The 13,111-nt window shown below is 47.9% G+C and overlaps 4 protein-coding genes across 4 annotated transcripts; all 4 read right to left on the bottom strand.

Annotated features, from left to right (window-relative positions):
* Positions 1-151: 151 nt before the first annotated feature.
* GIQ15_00933 (Ankyrin repeat protein) lies at positions 152-4,570 on the bottom strand (the record flags this gene model as incomplete). Its single annotated transcript, XM_033548350.1, has 8 exons — positions 152-1,526; positions 1,583-1,668; positions 1,722-2,448; positions 2,505-2,542; positions 2,612-2,889; positions 3,739-3,871; positions 4,002-4,165; positions 4,279-4,570. 8 exons carry the CDS (start codon positions 4,568-4,570, stop codon positions 152-154), a joined length of 3,093 nt encoding a protein of 1,030 aa, XP_033409301.1.
* A 627-nt stretch (positions 4,571-5,197) lies between these two features.
* Positions 5,198-5,971, bottom strand: GIQ15_00934 (uncharacterized protein; the record flags this gene model as incomplete). Its single annotated transcript, XM_033548351.1, has 1 exon — positions 5,198-5,971. The coding sequence occupies one exon, from the start codon at positions 5,969-5,971 to the stop codon at positions 5,198-5,200; it is 774 nt and encodes a 257-aa protein (XP_033409302.1).
* Positions 5,972-6,423: 452 nt separating this feature from the next.
* Positions 6,424-8,437, bottom strand: GIQ15_00935 (polyamine transporter 1; the record flags this gene model as incomplete). Its single annotated transcript, XM_033548352.1, has 6 exons — positions 6,424-6,678; positions 6,735-7,006; positions 7,083-7,386; positions 7,448-7,904; positions 7,973-8,312; positions 8,392-8,437. 6 exons carry the CDS (start codon positions 8,435-8,437, stop codon positions 6,424-6,426), a joined length of 1,674 nt encoding a protein of 557 aa, XP_033409303.1.
* A 1,611-nt stretch (positions 8,438-10,048) lies between these two features.
* Positions 10,049-12,555, bottom strand: GIQ15_00936 (siderochrome-iron transporter; the record flags this gene model as incomplete). Its single annotated transcript, XM_033548353.1, has 8 exons — positions 10,049-10,604; positions 10,667-10,799; positions 10,984-11,100; positions 11,167-11,509; positions 11,566-11,618; positions 11,677-11,894; positions 11,959-12,065; positions 12,193-12,555. 8 exons carry the CDS (start codon positions 12,553-12,555, stop codon positions 10,049-10,051), a joined length of 1,890 nt encoding a protein of 629 aa, XP_033409304.1.
* Positions 12,556-13,111: the final 556 nt, after the last annotated feature.

Here is a 13,111-nt window from a genome sequence, read left to right on the forward strand (position 1 = left end):
TGGAGAAGTGATGCAAGGTATAGGGGTTTTGGCTCGGAGCCCCTGTCTAACCCAAACTCTGCCGGATTTCAATTGCCCTGTCCGGAGATCCTGAATTTATCCCTCTATGAAGAGGCCACAGGTGTAAGAGCAACCAGTTATATACTCCGTATTAGGGTTTTATACACGGAATTGGTGCAGAAGCTGTATTTTGTGTCGTCTCCGTAGAAAGTAATGATGTCACCGTAGAGTTGTACTTTCTCAGAAGGTCCTTTACTCGCCCACACCAAGTTCCCGCTTCCATGGCGATATCCTGGGCCGTTTTCCCATCGTCGGTCTTCATACCCTTCACGAAGCTCGGATGTTTCAAGACCGCTTCCAGCAAATCTGCGTTGCCCAGTTTGGTCGCGTGGTGGACCGCCGTCCATCCATTTTGGCCAACTATGTCCCCCACCACGTCGAGCTCCAGCAGCGTCATTGCACATCTGATATTGCCGTGGCGTAAAGCCGTCAGAAGTGCAGTGTCCCCTACGGCGTCTTTTTGCGTCGGGTTGACCGAAGATTCCGCCGGTATCAAGCGAAGTAAGAGCTTCAACGTCTGGTCCATGTTCTGAATGCATGCATGATGGAATATGCTTTTACCGGAGTTGTCCAATACGTCGAGTCTTGCGCCGTGTTCGACTAGTATCTTCACACATTCGCGGTCATCCAGCAAATCAAATAACGGCGTACGGCCATCCTCGTCTTGAGCATTAATATGGGGACTATATTCATTCTCTCCTGCACAGAGTAGCGAGACGGTTTCACGCCTGGTTTTGCTCATGCTTGCAAGGCCGGCGTAATGGAGTGCCACTTGTTCGTTTTCCTGTCGAACATTCCGATCCGCGCCAGCATTGATGAGTAGCTTAACACAATCCACAAGGCAACCTTGGGCGGCCATGATCAATGGCGACTCTCCCCAAACATTGGCCTGGTTGATATCAAGCTGATCAGGGTAAAGCTTGCATATCTCGAGCGCATAAGATAGGCTTTCCAGTGCGTTTGACTCTACTGCCGCATGAAGGATGTTGGCATTGAGGTTTGATTGCATGAAAGGATCCGCGCCCTTAGCAATAAGAATTTTCATCTTATCCGACCGCCCCGTCGAGCTAGCCCAATGTAAGGGCGTCCATTGAAATTTCCTATCCTTTTGATCTAGCAAGTTGTGTATGATCTTATGCGTGGATGCGTTTTCAAGCGAGGAAACCCGAAACTGCTCGATAACTGATAAGAATAGCGGTGACCTCTTCTTATATTTGGCTTTCCAGGAAGACCAGTCAGTGCCTGGTGGTGCATTGTTAGCATTGTCAACGAACTCTATAAGCTCTTCAAGAGAAGGGCGTTCGCGGTCTGTAGGGTCGTAAAGATCGAGAACAGCAATATGAATTGGTGTGAACTCAAAATCACTGATATAGTCATCTTTTTTCGAAAAGACCTGAACAATCTCTTCTTCGACTCTGCCAGCGTCTACACCCAATGACTTTAAAATAGCAAGATCAGCGGGCTTCCTATTATAACCTTGTTAGCTTTTTTCTTAGGCTTAGACCATGGGATAAAAACTAACCGTGCACCGAGATCACCAGCTTCGGTGTTGGCACCAAGCTCGCATAGATATTTGACAATTGGAAGTTCTCTTGCATAGGCAGCAGTCTATAATTCAAAGTCAGCACTTTTATCTAGAGCAATAGAGGGATATGTCATACATGAAGGAGGGACCATCCGTCAGGAGCTGTATCCCATAACGTGGCTTCTCCAAGTTGGATAGCGAGTTTCAATTTTTCCAAATTTCCATGTTTGACATATCGCATTGCATCAGACCCTTCAGGAACCATTCGGTAGTTGCTCAAGTTGTATTGGGGTCTCACACTTTGGGATGATACTAAACGAGTAATAACCTTCTTAAAAAAACGTGGAGGGTCCACCCGTTTTGGGGAGAATATTGCAACTGCGCAATCGGGCTCAGTACACTCGACTTTTTCCTTAGACACGGCTATGCTTCGTGTATGGCATTTACAGTAGCAATTATATCGACATGCCTTGCGGATGGTAAATGAATTCGATGGAATTGCGGTCGACGGTTTGCACTGGGTTGTGATTAGAGCCGTGGTTGGTTTGTATTCGTCGGGATCAGGGGCGGACGAAGATGTGCTATTTGTTCCAGAAGAGAAGATCGAGCTGCTAATCGAGGATCGCGAACTTGTATGCGAGAGACTGAGACTCTCAGGTCGAGAACCGAACTTCCCATATGGTAGGAGATTTGTATCCTGGGTCATCTTCGCCGAGGTATTCATAAACAATGAGTTAAAAGAGTTATCCGGAAAGCCGTCTGCATCATCACCGTGCAGTGATTCGTTCTCCAATTCCGCTGCTACATTTGCGCAGACTTCTCGGAGCTGAGAATTTTGGTTGACCATAGCGAAGAGCGCCTCACTAGAGGACAGAATGGGTCAGTATATTTCTGGCAGACAAGGCGAGAATGTACGAACTAATTTGCTTGGGACATAAGGATATGCAGGCAATCACTCTGTAGTTTGATGCGTCCATGAATCCTTACTATACTGGATTTATTCTGTACCCATTTTATTCGACGAACAGTGGAACTCTCGGGCTTAGAAAGGAGTATGATTCGAGCCTCTAGTTCTTTGATGGCTTCGGAAGCATCTTCAACGGCTTTTTGGAGGAAGTCTTTCGATATTGCGTTCCTTGTTTGGGTACTCCTCAGTCCTCGAACAAAGCCTTTGAGGATTTCTTGGAATATGGAAATGTCTTTTGCGAGGTCGGCAAGCTCTTTCTCTCCATCTTTGAAAGTGCCTATTAACTCTATTATCTGTCCACTGGCGGTAACAAGGTTCGCGATGGATGCTAACAAGCCTATGGCCGTTATAGGGTCCATACTTTCAATGGATCGAGGCGTCTTCCATAAAAAATAGAAAATGGCCGATGACGGTTATTCCGCTCGTAAAAATATATGTATGGGGTAAATACAGAGTCCTGGGATGAAGTGATGTCTCCAGTGCGAAACCTGCGGACCCAGTGTAAAAATTGCGGCGCCTACACCATTTTGAATGCATACCTTCCTGCACGTCCTCCATCTTCCGTCCAGAGGCCTCCACCTTGAGGGGGGGGAGACATTACCGCCCTGGACGGCAGGCTGCATAAGGACAGCATCATTTGGCGCTGGGGTATTGGGTGCAGCCAATCAATTTGAGATGCAAACAGCAAAAGAGAAATGTTTCGCATGGGTCTTTGTGCGATTCATAATAGCACTACACCGCAGCGCGGTGGCGCCCAAGGAACTGTCAATATTGAATCCCATGGATTGAATATAGTAACGGGTGCTTCTGCTACGTGCATGGTACTCCGTACACAGTCATGTTTTTGATGTTTGGGCGACGTGGGTTTAGCAGCATGTTTTCGTATCAACGCACTTCGCCCGCCAAGCCCCAGGTTCGCCCTGCACCGCCTCGATCCAGGGTTGGAGTCAGGCTGTTTGCTTCTGCATATTTTGTGGCTCACAGGCGCATTCAAATGCTACGAGAGGAGGCAAAATATGTTGGTAAATCTGTGTGTATTTATTCGAATATTGTTGGTAATGTACGGAGTATGTAGGCTAGAAACATTAAGTATGGCGTTGCGAATAACTACTTGCATCATGGTACAGACCTCTAGCAACAATGGCTGGTTCATACATTCAGAGAGCTCATGCCAGAACGGACGTACAGACGATTCGAGCTTGAAATAGCCTCCCAATAACAAATCGCTTTGACAGGCTTTTGTTTCCATCTTTCCCCCAGCCCGACTCAACTGCGGCGCAGGTGTGGCTGACAGGCGATTTGATTAACTGGCGCAGGGTCTGAAAACAAAGCATCTCTCTTCATAAAGTACTGATTCTCCATTCATACCCAGCCCTTCCAAAACCATTGATATCTCCCCCTCGCTTTTAAACCCGTGCTTTTCATAAAATAAGGCAGCATTCATCGTACCCTCGAGAGCGGCTGGTACATTCTCCTTAATGCAGCGGTCAAGTCCCCACCTAACGAGTAAACCTGCTGCACCACAGCGTTCGTGTAGAGGGTCTGTTGCCATAAAACTAAGGCCTGGCGGGTGTTAACATGTACGGGTATATCTTTAACGAGGGCAATAAGCACTGTGAACATAGAGTTAGAAAGAACATACGGTAGCATGGTGTATCGCCTAGAACCCTTCTACTCGCATCATCTACTCTCGTAGTCCACTCATCCAAGATCGTCAAGTTCGTACCCTCCGGCCATCTCCATGGTGTTTCCTCGTACTTCTCCGATTCGAGAATGGGTAAACACCATTTCGCAAAGCTGATAACATGGTTCCTGTCATTCCGAACAACAAGCACAGCCCACTTAGGATCATTTATTTCCGTGACCACTTTTTCCACAAGAGATTTCCACAATCCCTTGCGAACAGTTGGGGTTGGGAACTGAGCAAGTAGCATGCCATTGGTCTGGAAGGCGCTCATATGAATATCGGCGATGCGCTCGGCATCGGATACAAGGGCAGGAGAGAGTGTAAGGGCCATGTTTGCAAGATGGTTAGAACAATGCCGTGTCACTTCTCAAGGCTGAGCCTCTTTCCTTGGGCTTTGCGGGTATTTATATATTCTCTGCCTCAACTCTGCTGTGCTAAAAGAATAGACCAAGAGAAAGCCTCGGCGGGTAGCAAAGGCAGATCTGTATAAGTAGCCATGCCATATCAAATATATCAGATTCACTGTGGGGTTACGGCAGGGCTGACTCGACAATTGCATGAATTTATCAGGAGACGTGTCTATGGGTCTATGGACTGCATTTATCGTTACAGGGCGGGGTGGTGTAGAAGAATCCATGGGAAATGATCGTGGCGAAGTAACCGACAGCACCTTGAGTTCGCAGTCATAGGGCAACAAGTTAGACGGGCTATGCATAGACAAGTCTCCGTGGCACAACTGGTTAGCGCGTCAGACTGTTAGCAGCAATCTGCTGAGTCATCTGGAGGTTCACAGTTCGATCCTGTGCGGGGACGTCTTCTTTTTTTTCTGTTTCTTTTTTGTTTGCTTAGTCAGTGGTCGGCCCAACGTATATCCGAGACCCTACTATCGACTCAAGTACAAGTATGTATATAAGACGTCTGGGAATATATCAGAAGTAGAATATCAATCTCATTATCTCTAGCCTTCATTAGCATTCCTAGTCCACAACCTCTCTGGGCCACCCTCTCTGACAAGCTGTTTGAACCATCCGACTCCAGAATCACACCATGCCTGTCGGTTAGGCGGGGCTATCGCACTACTCTCGTCGTCCATGCTGCCAATCGTAACATCTACTATCACACCATTAGGGTCCGAGGCAGGTCGTTTGGCAAAATAAGTCAGGTTTGTACCGCATCGTGAGCAGAAAGTCCGAGTCACGTCCTCTGAGGACGGATATTTCGCCTGGTAAGTTGATACCTGGGATGAGTTCGACTTGTCCTCGTAGAGACCTCGTCCGTCCTTCGAGCATGCTTCGAGTGTTGTCTGCTTTACACGCTCTACTCCATCCTTTGACGGAGACAGTAGCTCCACATCCCACTCTATCCATTCTTGGGGGCAGATAATCCACGCCTGTGCTGGTGTTCCGGCAGCATGGCGGCAATCACTGCAGTGGTCGAGAGAGAGCAAGGGGAAATCGAAGTTGACATACGCTGGCTTCCCGTTGTTATCTTCACTTTCCCCTTGCGTGTCCGTAGGCTTTGCGGACATCATGACCCTGGCGACACCGCGCTTTTCTGCATGAGGCACTTTGATTATATAACGAACGGCTTTGCAGAGACATCCGCCCTTGAGCTCGAGGGCATCAGGTGGGAGGGCCATGGTGAGTTGATATGAGATGGAATGTGTAACGAAGATGACCGTGAAAAGAAACAGTTCGAGTTGGATACCCGTAAAGCTAGTTAAATGAGTCATTTGGTGTTGTGGCTTTAGCAACGGTAAAGAATACGACTACATGGAGGCGCCGATATTAACCTCCATCAATTTTGAAAGAGGTAATGCATTGTGACTAATAGATATATACTGATTTATTCGCCTTTCGCCTGAGCGAATATGTTTCCCATGAAGTTCTAATATGCGTATTTAGGCTGTGGCTCGTGCTTGTGCCACCCGTCAACCTTCACAAGTTAAATGACTGCTGTAGCGATTTATCTAAAAAATGCCAATAAAGTCAATGTGCTCGCGTAGGGAGCAAATCAGCTTGCACTAATAGATAATTAATATAAAGATCAAGGAGCTTCTATATACACAACGCCATAACATGGGACTTTTCAAAATTAAGGATATCAAGAGCCAGCCCGTAAAGGAATAAATAGCAACATAGGACATGCTCATGCTAAGATAGAACGAGGAAAATAATGCATAACTTAGAGAATAACTGCGAATCGTTTGCTAGTACGTATGCGCTCTCCATATACGTAGAAGACAACTGGGAGTGGCGCTAGGGCTAGAGCGATAAATGCGAGAAGGGAGTTACCCCATCCTAGACCGAGAGCGCGGTACATCCTTTCACCGCAAAGGGGTAACACAGCACCAAAGATGGAGCGAAGAACGGTATTAGCAGCTAGTGCACTGGCGGAGTGACGAGTATATGCGTCGACTAAGTAGGTGGAGATAGTCATCTAGATATAATCGTTAGAATTGACGAAAGAGCCTTATAAGAAACAGGAAAGCTTACAAAGGTAAATATCATGCCGATACCAACGAATGCCGTTCCAATGATAGGAACGATATAATGAACTCCTTTCTCAGCAGACCAGCCATACCAGAAGAGTCCAATCGGTAGGAAAAAACTGCCCGGGATGAGTGGAGGAAGGCGAAATTCGGGTTTCATAACACCGCCAGATCTGGCGGCAAGGTATTTGAGGATACGGTCTGATGATCCGCCTAGAGCAGCCAAGCCGAGCAAGCATCCGATTCCCACGCCTAAAAATGAAAGGCCAACAGTACCTAGACAGGGGGTACAGTTAATATAATGCTCTAAGCAGGCGGGTATGGGGAACGGGAAATAAGGCTTCAAACTCACCCTGAGAAAAGTGATACTTTCCGATGAAGACGCCAGAGATAGTGGTGAATAGTAGGTAAAGATAACCATACACAACCGCAGCATATAGGGAGAGTAGGAAAACGATGGGTGAGAAGAAAAGCATCTTCGTTGGGCGCACAATGGAAAGAAGGAAAAGTTCCTTTGGCTTTTGTCCAGAGTCGAGGGCGGATTTGAGGTTCGTGTTCCCGGTTTCCTTGATAAGGCGCTTCGTCTTGTGGGCTAGGATGGTTGGATGATAAGACTCATTCAACCAGAAGAATGTGTTGAGGGTAACTGCACCGCCCTATTTCAAATCTTGATCAGTCCTGCTGTCCACCAACTTTTAGCGAAAGGGCCATTCTTACCGCAATAGCCAGAACCCAGAAGGTCCATCGCCATCCCATAGCTTCCGTCAAGAAACCTCCAGCAACCGGTCCAATAACTGGTCCAAGAAGTGGACCAAGAGCCCACGCTGCAATCGCACCACCTCGTTTCTCCTGTCGAATCATATCGGCGATAGTGCCAGCACCGATTGTCAGGGGCGCACTACCCGAGGCGCCAGCCAGGAAACGGAAAACGATCAGGGCACCGAGGGAATTGGCAAGGGCGCAAGCAACGTTAAACAAGACGAACAGAATGTTGCAGGCGGTGTATAGTGGGACACGGCCGTACATCTCAGAGAGCGGAGCAATGATCAATGGCCCAAAAGAGAAGCCCAGTAGATAAACGGATACAACAAACGACGCAAGTTCAGGACTGTCATTCTTGAACTCCTTCATGACTTCTCCCACTCCAGGCGCAAACATCGAGGATCCAAGAGGGCTAGAATAAAGGCAGTATTAGCCAACACTTTTGGACACAAAAGGAGGCCGAGAGATATTATGGCATACGTCAATAGCGTGATGAGGCCAATCGAGCAAACGATGACGACCTTCTTCATTGATGGCCAATTCTGTGGATGTGCAGGGTCGTCTGGACCATCCCAGTTAACTATATTAGGGTCGTCATACTCCTTATAACCCTCCGGAACTCGTTTTGTTGTTTCTTTGGGAGTCCCCTTCTCAATGTCTGCATTGTCAATTTGAACTGGAGTTACGGTTTCATTTAGTTCAGTATTATCGGACTTGTCGTCGACCTGGACGTTGTCTTCTGATGATGAGCAGGGCACCGAGGATTTTTCTGGGGTATTATCATTATCGTCATGAGTCGGCGGAACAATAGTCGAGGCCTCTAAAACAAACACCAACGTAACCAATGTTAGGAAATCAAAAGCCTCGGCCTACCCCGTACACATATAGGGATTACATACTGTCGCTCTCCGCCACTTTTGGTATCTGGGGCAGGGATGAAGACATGTCGATCTTCTCCACGTATGTAGCTCTCCCTTGGTATATCTATCCAGTAGAAGCTCACTCAATGAGGAAAAATAGTACACAAGGGCAAAGCTCTGATGCCACCCTGTTGGCCAGCAACGGTTGGACTAGCCTAATATAAGAAGAGAAGAGAAGAAGGTATCGGGCTTAACGGATATACCAGTGGAGGGCAAAGGTCAGGGAAACTTTCTTGAAGAAAAGATAGGCCACGATGAAGAGTGTTGAAGCACAAGGCGAGCCGGCACGTATGTATATGAGATGAGATGAGAATGGTAAAAACCCGCCGACATCACCAAGGAGGAAAAAGTAAGCAGATATATATACATCCCGGTCTCACCAACGGAAGGCAGGAGTGTTCTCCATCTCCATTCTGAGATCTATCCTGACAGGGGCTAGCCATGTTAGCTTTGAATTGTGCGAGAGTTATGCGTCCGCTGTAAGCTCAAACCAACATCATTGTGCTCTGCGGGCCGTTATCCAGCCCTCATGGCCAATCCCTGGAGGAAACGGATGAAACTGCGTTCGAAATATCGGGCAAGAAACTTGCCGATGCATCGTATTAGCGCAGAACTTTATAAAATAAAAAGAAGGTCGGAATTGAAGCTGGAGTCATGAAACCCGGCGGGGGGCTTGCTCCACATGTCATTCGAGTACATAATTTATGTACGGGGAATATAATAATGCATCACTATTCCGTATGTACGGGGTATATGCAGAATGCTACATGGCAAAAAAGCATTTTAACCAGGTATTTCCTCCGTCTCGTGATGGGCCACGATTCAAATGAGCTCCGTGTTTTCATTTATCGTGTGTGGAGATCGGCGAGCGAGTGCTATTCATAGAACCGTCTTGTCTGTCCTCCCCCCCCTTTTTTTCCCTTTTGCCGGAGAACATGGAGATTGTAAGGTTTGGCCCGGCATCCACACGCCGGAAGATACACTCAAAATGCAGTGCACAAGCAGCTTTATGCACACAAGTAAGCACTGCACAAGCTTTGGGGCGCCATAGAACCCGACAGCGGATGCAGCCTGAGGTCACGGATCGTGTCGAGGGCGCTGGTGGCGGTCGTGACGCGGACGAGCTTCCCCTTTGGCTCCATGATGCTTGTTGCTATCGTGACGGTCCCTGCGCGTGGTTGTCAGTTTGGCGGTCACAACGTGGTTATGCAAGGCTTTCCAACACCGTATACTTGCTTATGCCCGGAGCGGTGGGATGCTGTGGTTCTCAAGCCGGCGATACGAGGCTCTCAGGAACTAAACCCATGTCGATATCAGGGATCTCAGGCTGAAAACGACAACTTTTTGGTCCTTTTGGGCGTTTTGGTCGGTGGAGGTTGGTGGCTGAGTAAGCGGGTATGGGCTTATCGGAAGAACGTTTATCCAGTAGCCTCTTTCGGACGTGCCGAATACCCGGTCTTTTTTTTATATACATCGAGCAAGTCTGAGTCGGGGATAGGGGTTAAAACATGAACAAGATGGATTGAACAGTTACGAATAAGGATGATTACACTTTTATCACCGTCCTAACTCCAGTGTGGAGTGAACTAACAATACACGATGGAACGAAGAGCAGACGACGGAGCAACGTAACTACTTAAACAATCGTTCCCTGGACTTGGTGGACATCCTTAAGCTGGATATTCCTCCACATGATGACCGACGCCATAGCCAGCGCCAGCACACCGACTCCGGTGGCCAGCATCCAGCGCTGCCCTTCACCGTATGCAGCAATGATGGCGTTGCGGATAGGGGATCCCATGGGGTGACTGAGCTGGGTGGTCAATGATGCATATATGGCTGCAGCTTGATCCTTAGCATCGTCGGGAAGCAAGATAGCAAGTTGCCCAGGGATAGTGTGGCTCCAGATGGCCCCGGCGATAGTCTGGCCAATGGCACCCCCAATGTTACTGAACAAGCCTAGCAAGGCGATGACAATGGCCACTTCGCTGTGACTTGCTGCTGCCATGACGGCTATTTGTTCGCATATTTGCAGTGTGCCAGCTGAGATGGCAATAAGGACCTGACACATGATCACCAATCCGATATGAGAGCCTGGTTGGCGGTATTGGATCATCAGACCTATCCCCACCGCCTGGAGCGGGACAGCGCAGAGCGCGAATAGTTTAAACCGACCCGTTACGCGGATAACACTAGCAAGCCTTCTTAGTCTGTGTGGTAGGTAGGAAAGGGAGGGGAAAGGGGAGGGACTCACGCTCCGATTACGATGGCCCAGATGCATCCTCCAATGTTGAATATGTTGGCAATGTAGCCGGCATCCCGGATGCTTTGGTTGTGGACTACTTGCAGGTAAGACAGGAAGTACAGGTCCCAGCAACTGGTAATTACTATTAGTAATGGTATAGAAAGACAGAAGGATATCAGGGTGGATTTACTAGAAACTAAGGAACAGGGTTGCACTCAAGAGACAGCCACCAAGTACCGTTCTATCGGTTAACAAATAGAATGGTGCAAAATGGACCTTGGCAAAACAATATTCCCATATAACAAATGCAGGCAAGAAAAAACTACCAATGGCAGCCATGGATATCATAGCAGGGGACTTCCATTTACTAGCCTGGTATGTGGCCAGGTTCATCGGGAGAAGTAAAAGCGTGAATCCAGCAACGATAAGAATCATACCGATAACTATTTAATACTGTGTTAGCCCCGCGACTCCCTGTTAATTGAGTCCTCGTGTAAAATGTGACAAACCATCAAATTCAATTGCATAGTGAACGAAAGACTGCCATAGGGTCCGACCAGACCCCCGGTGCTTCAAGTAGCCCATCTTGATCGCTTTGTTGCTACTCTGAAGGAAGATAATCACCATTGGAAGCGAAGCAACTGGAATGATAATTGCAAATGCGCCGAATGCCCACCTCCAGCCGACGGACTTGTAAAACGCCTGTGCTAATGCAGGGCCAGCGAATGTAGTTGCAATAAACGGGCTTGTGGAGAACGCCAGGAGCCAACCCCGATTTTTGAGACTAGATGTATCTGCAAGGAAGACGTCGAGGACATACGCGATTCCATTGTTGCCGACCCAGTAGAAGACCTATCAAACAGTTAGCTTACATCTATGTGTTGATGTAAATATTGTGTACTATTAACCTGTGCAGCAGCATATGCTTCGATACTATTGCAGGTAGCCATCATAATCATGCCTATTCAACGCCGGTTAATATCATTCTTCTTCAAAAGACAGCTAAGAAAGCTACTTACCCAAAATGCAGCAGCCGACCATCAAAAGATACCCTTCCGTACGACCCCAGATATCAATAATCTTAGAAACAGGAAGCTTCATAACAGCACCAACAATACTTGACACGACTGAAATAGAAGATAGGAGAGAATGTTTGGAAAAAGCACTGGTAACATAAGGATTAAGACTGCTAGCCATCTGCTGCAGCAGAGAATTAACGAAAAAGACCAAATACGCCCTGCTATAATTTTAGTCTATGTCCTTTCGAGGGAAAAAAAAAGGGGGGCGGCTGCTAGACGTACCCGACATAAGCTATAATGAGTGACTTTCGAGACCAAGCAATAGCGACGGCCTTGGCCTGTTTGACCCCAAACTGAATGCTATCAGAGCTAGAGTCATCGATAACCCCCTTTGAGACGGTTATGTTATCGTCAACTGGAGCTTGGTAGTTTCCATCAGAAGCGCCACGCCTAGATCCGCCTGGATATAACTGAGGTGCTAATTGTAGTGGCTCTGAAACTGAATAGGGCGAAAACGGTGGTGGTGGTGATTGTCTGGAGGTCACCTCCGCCGGCAATTGTTGTGACGGTTGTGGTAGTACTTGTGTCATCGGTAAGTATCGTGTGAGCCTTGATAGTGACATACTTGGTCGCAGCCCAGTCAGATCCCTCCCGAGCGTAGAGGACGAAGTTTCGATCTTCGTTGATTCGCATGCCGGATTGGTCGTCGGAGTCGTCGTCGGATTGCTCGGCGGGCTGTTCGTTGGGTACTGCATCGAGTTCTCTGCCACCATGTCCGTTTGTCCCATTGGTGTGTTCCTCCTTGTGGTCTCCGTTGGTCCATCCATTGCCGTTGGTCCATCCATTGGACAACCCGTTTCTTCCTGCGTTGTAAGCCATTCTTGGATTATCTCGTCTTGGGAGGTTTCGAGTACAGGCCTTTGAGGATAATGGTAGTGCCAGCGCGGTGTATGTGGACGACGGTCGAGATTGGGCTTCTCGTCATCGTCCGACATGGCATAGACCGACTCCCAGGTTAAGTATCAAAACAAATGATATGGGGTAAGAACGGATTGTAGGGGAAACTACAACCAATATAAAACCAGGAACCTTGCAGCAGTTTTGAGAAGGCTCGAATGGTGCTTTCGTTTGGGAGGAAATGACAATGAGAGATCTTCTTCATAAAAAGGAAATAGGCGTGAAGAAGGCGGGTGAAATCTTTGCAAGTTATGTATATGGCCACTTTTCCAGGGGCGTGAATTGGGGATGGGATCAGATAACAGCTGGCACCCGCGGCATGGACGGATCTCTGCGTCATTCTGCTGGCTCTTCCGTGGTTTCAAAGGTGAACCGTTTATGTGGTTTGCTTATCAGATTCTGGTTTATCTGATCCAGAGCCTTCATGGCCATAACCAGGCGTAACTCCGGATGAGCCGGAAATGGATAAAGACGGGCT

This window comes from Arthroderma uncinatum, assembly GCF_011692745.1.
Source record: "Arthroderma uncinatum strain CBS 119779 chromosome Unknown scaffold1, whole genome shotgun sequence".
In the NCBI taxonomy this organism is placed as follows: Eukaryota; Fungi; Ascomycota; class Eurotiomycetes; order Onygenales; family Arthrodermataceae; genus Arthroderma; species Arthroderma uncinatum.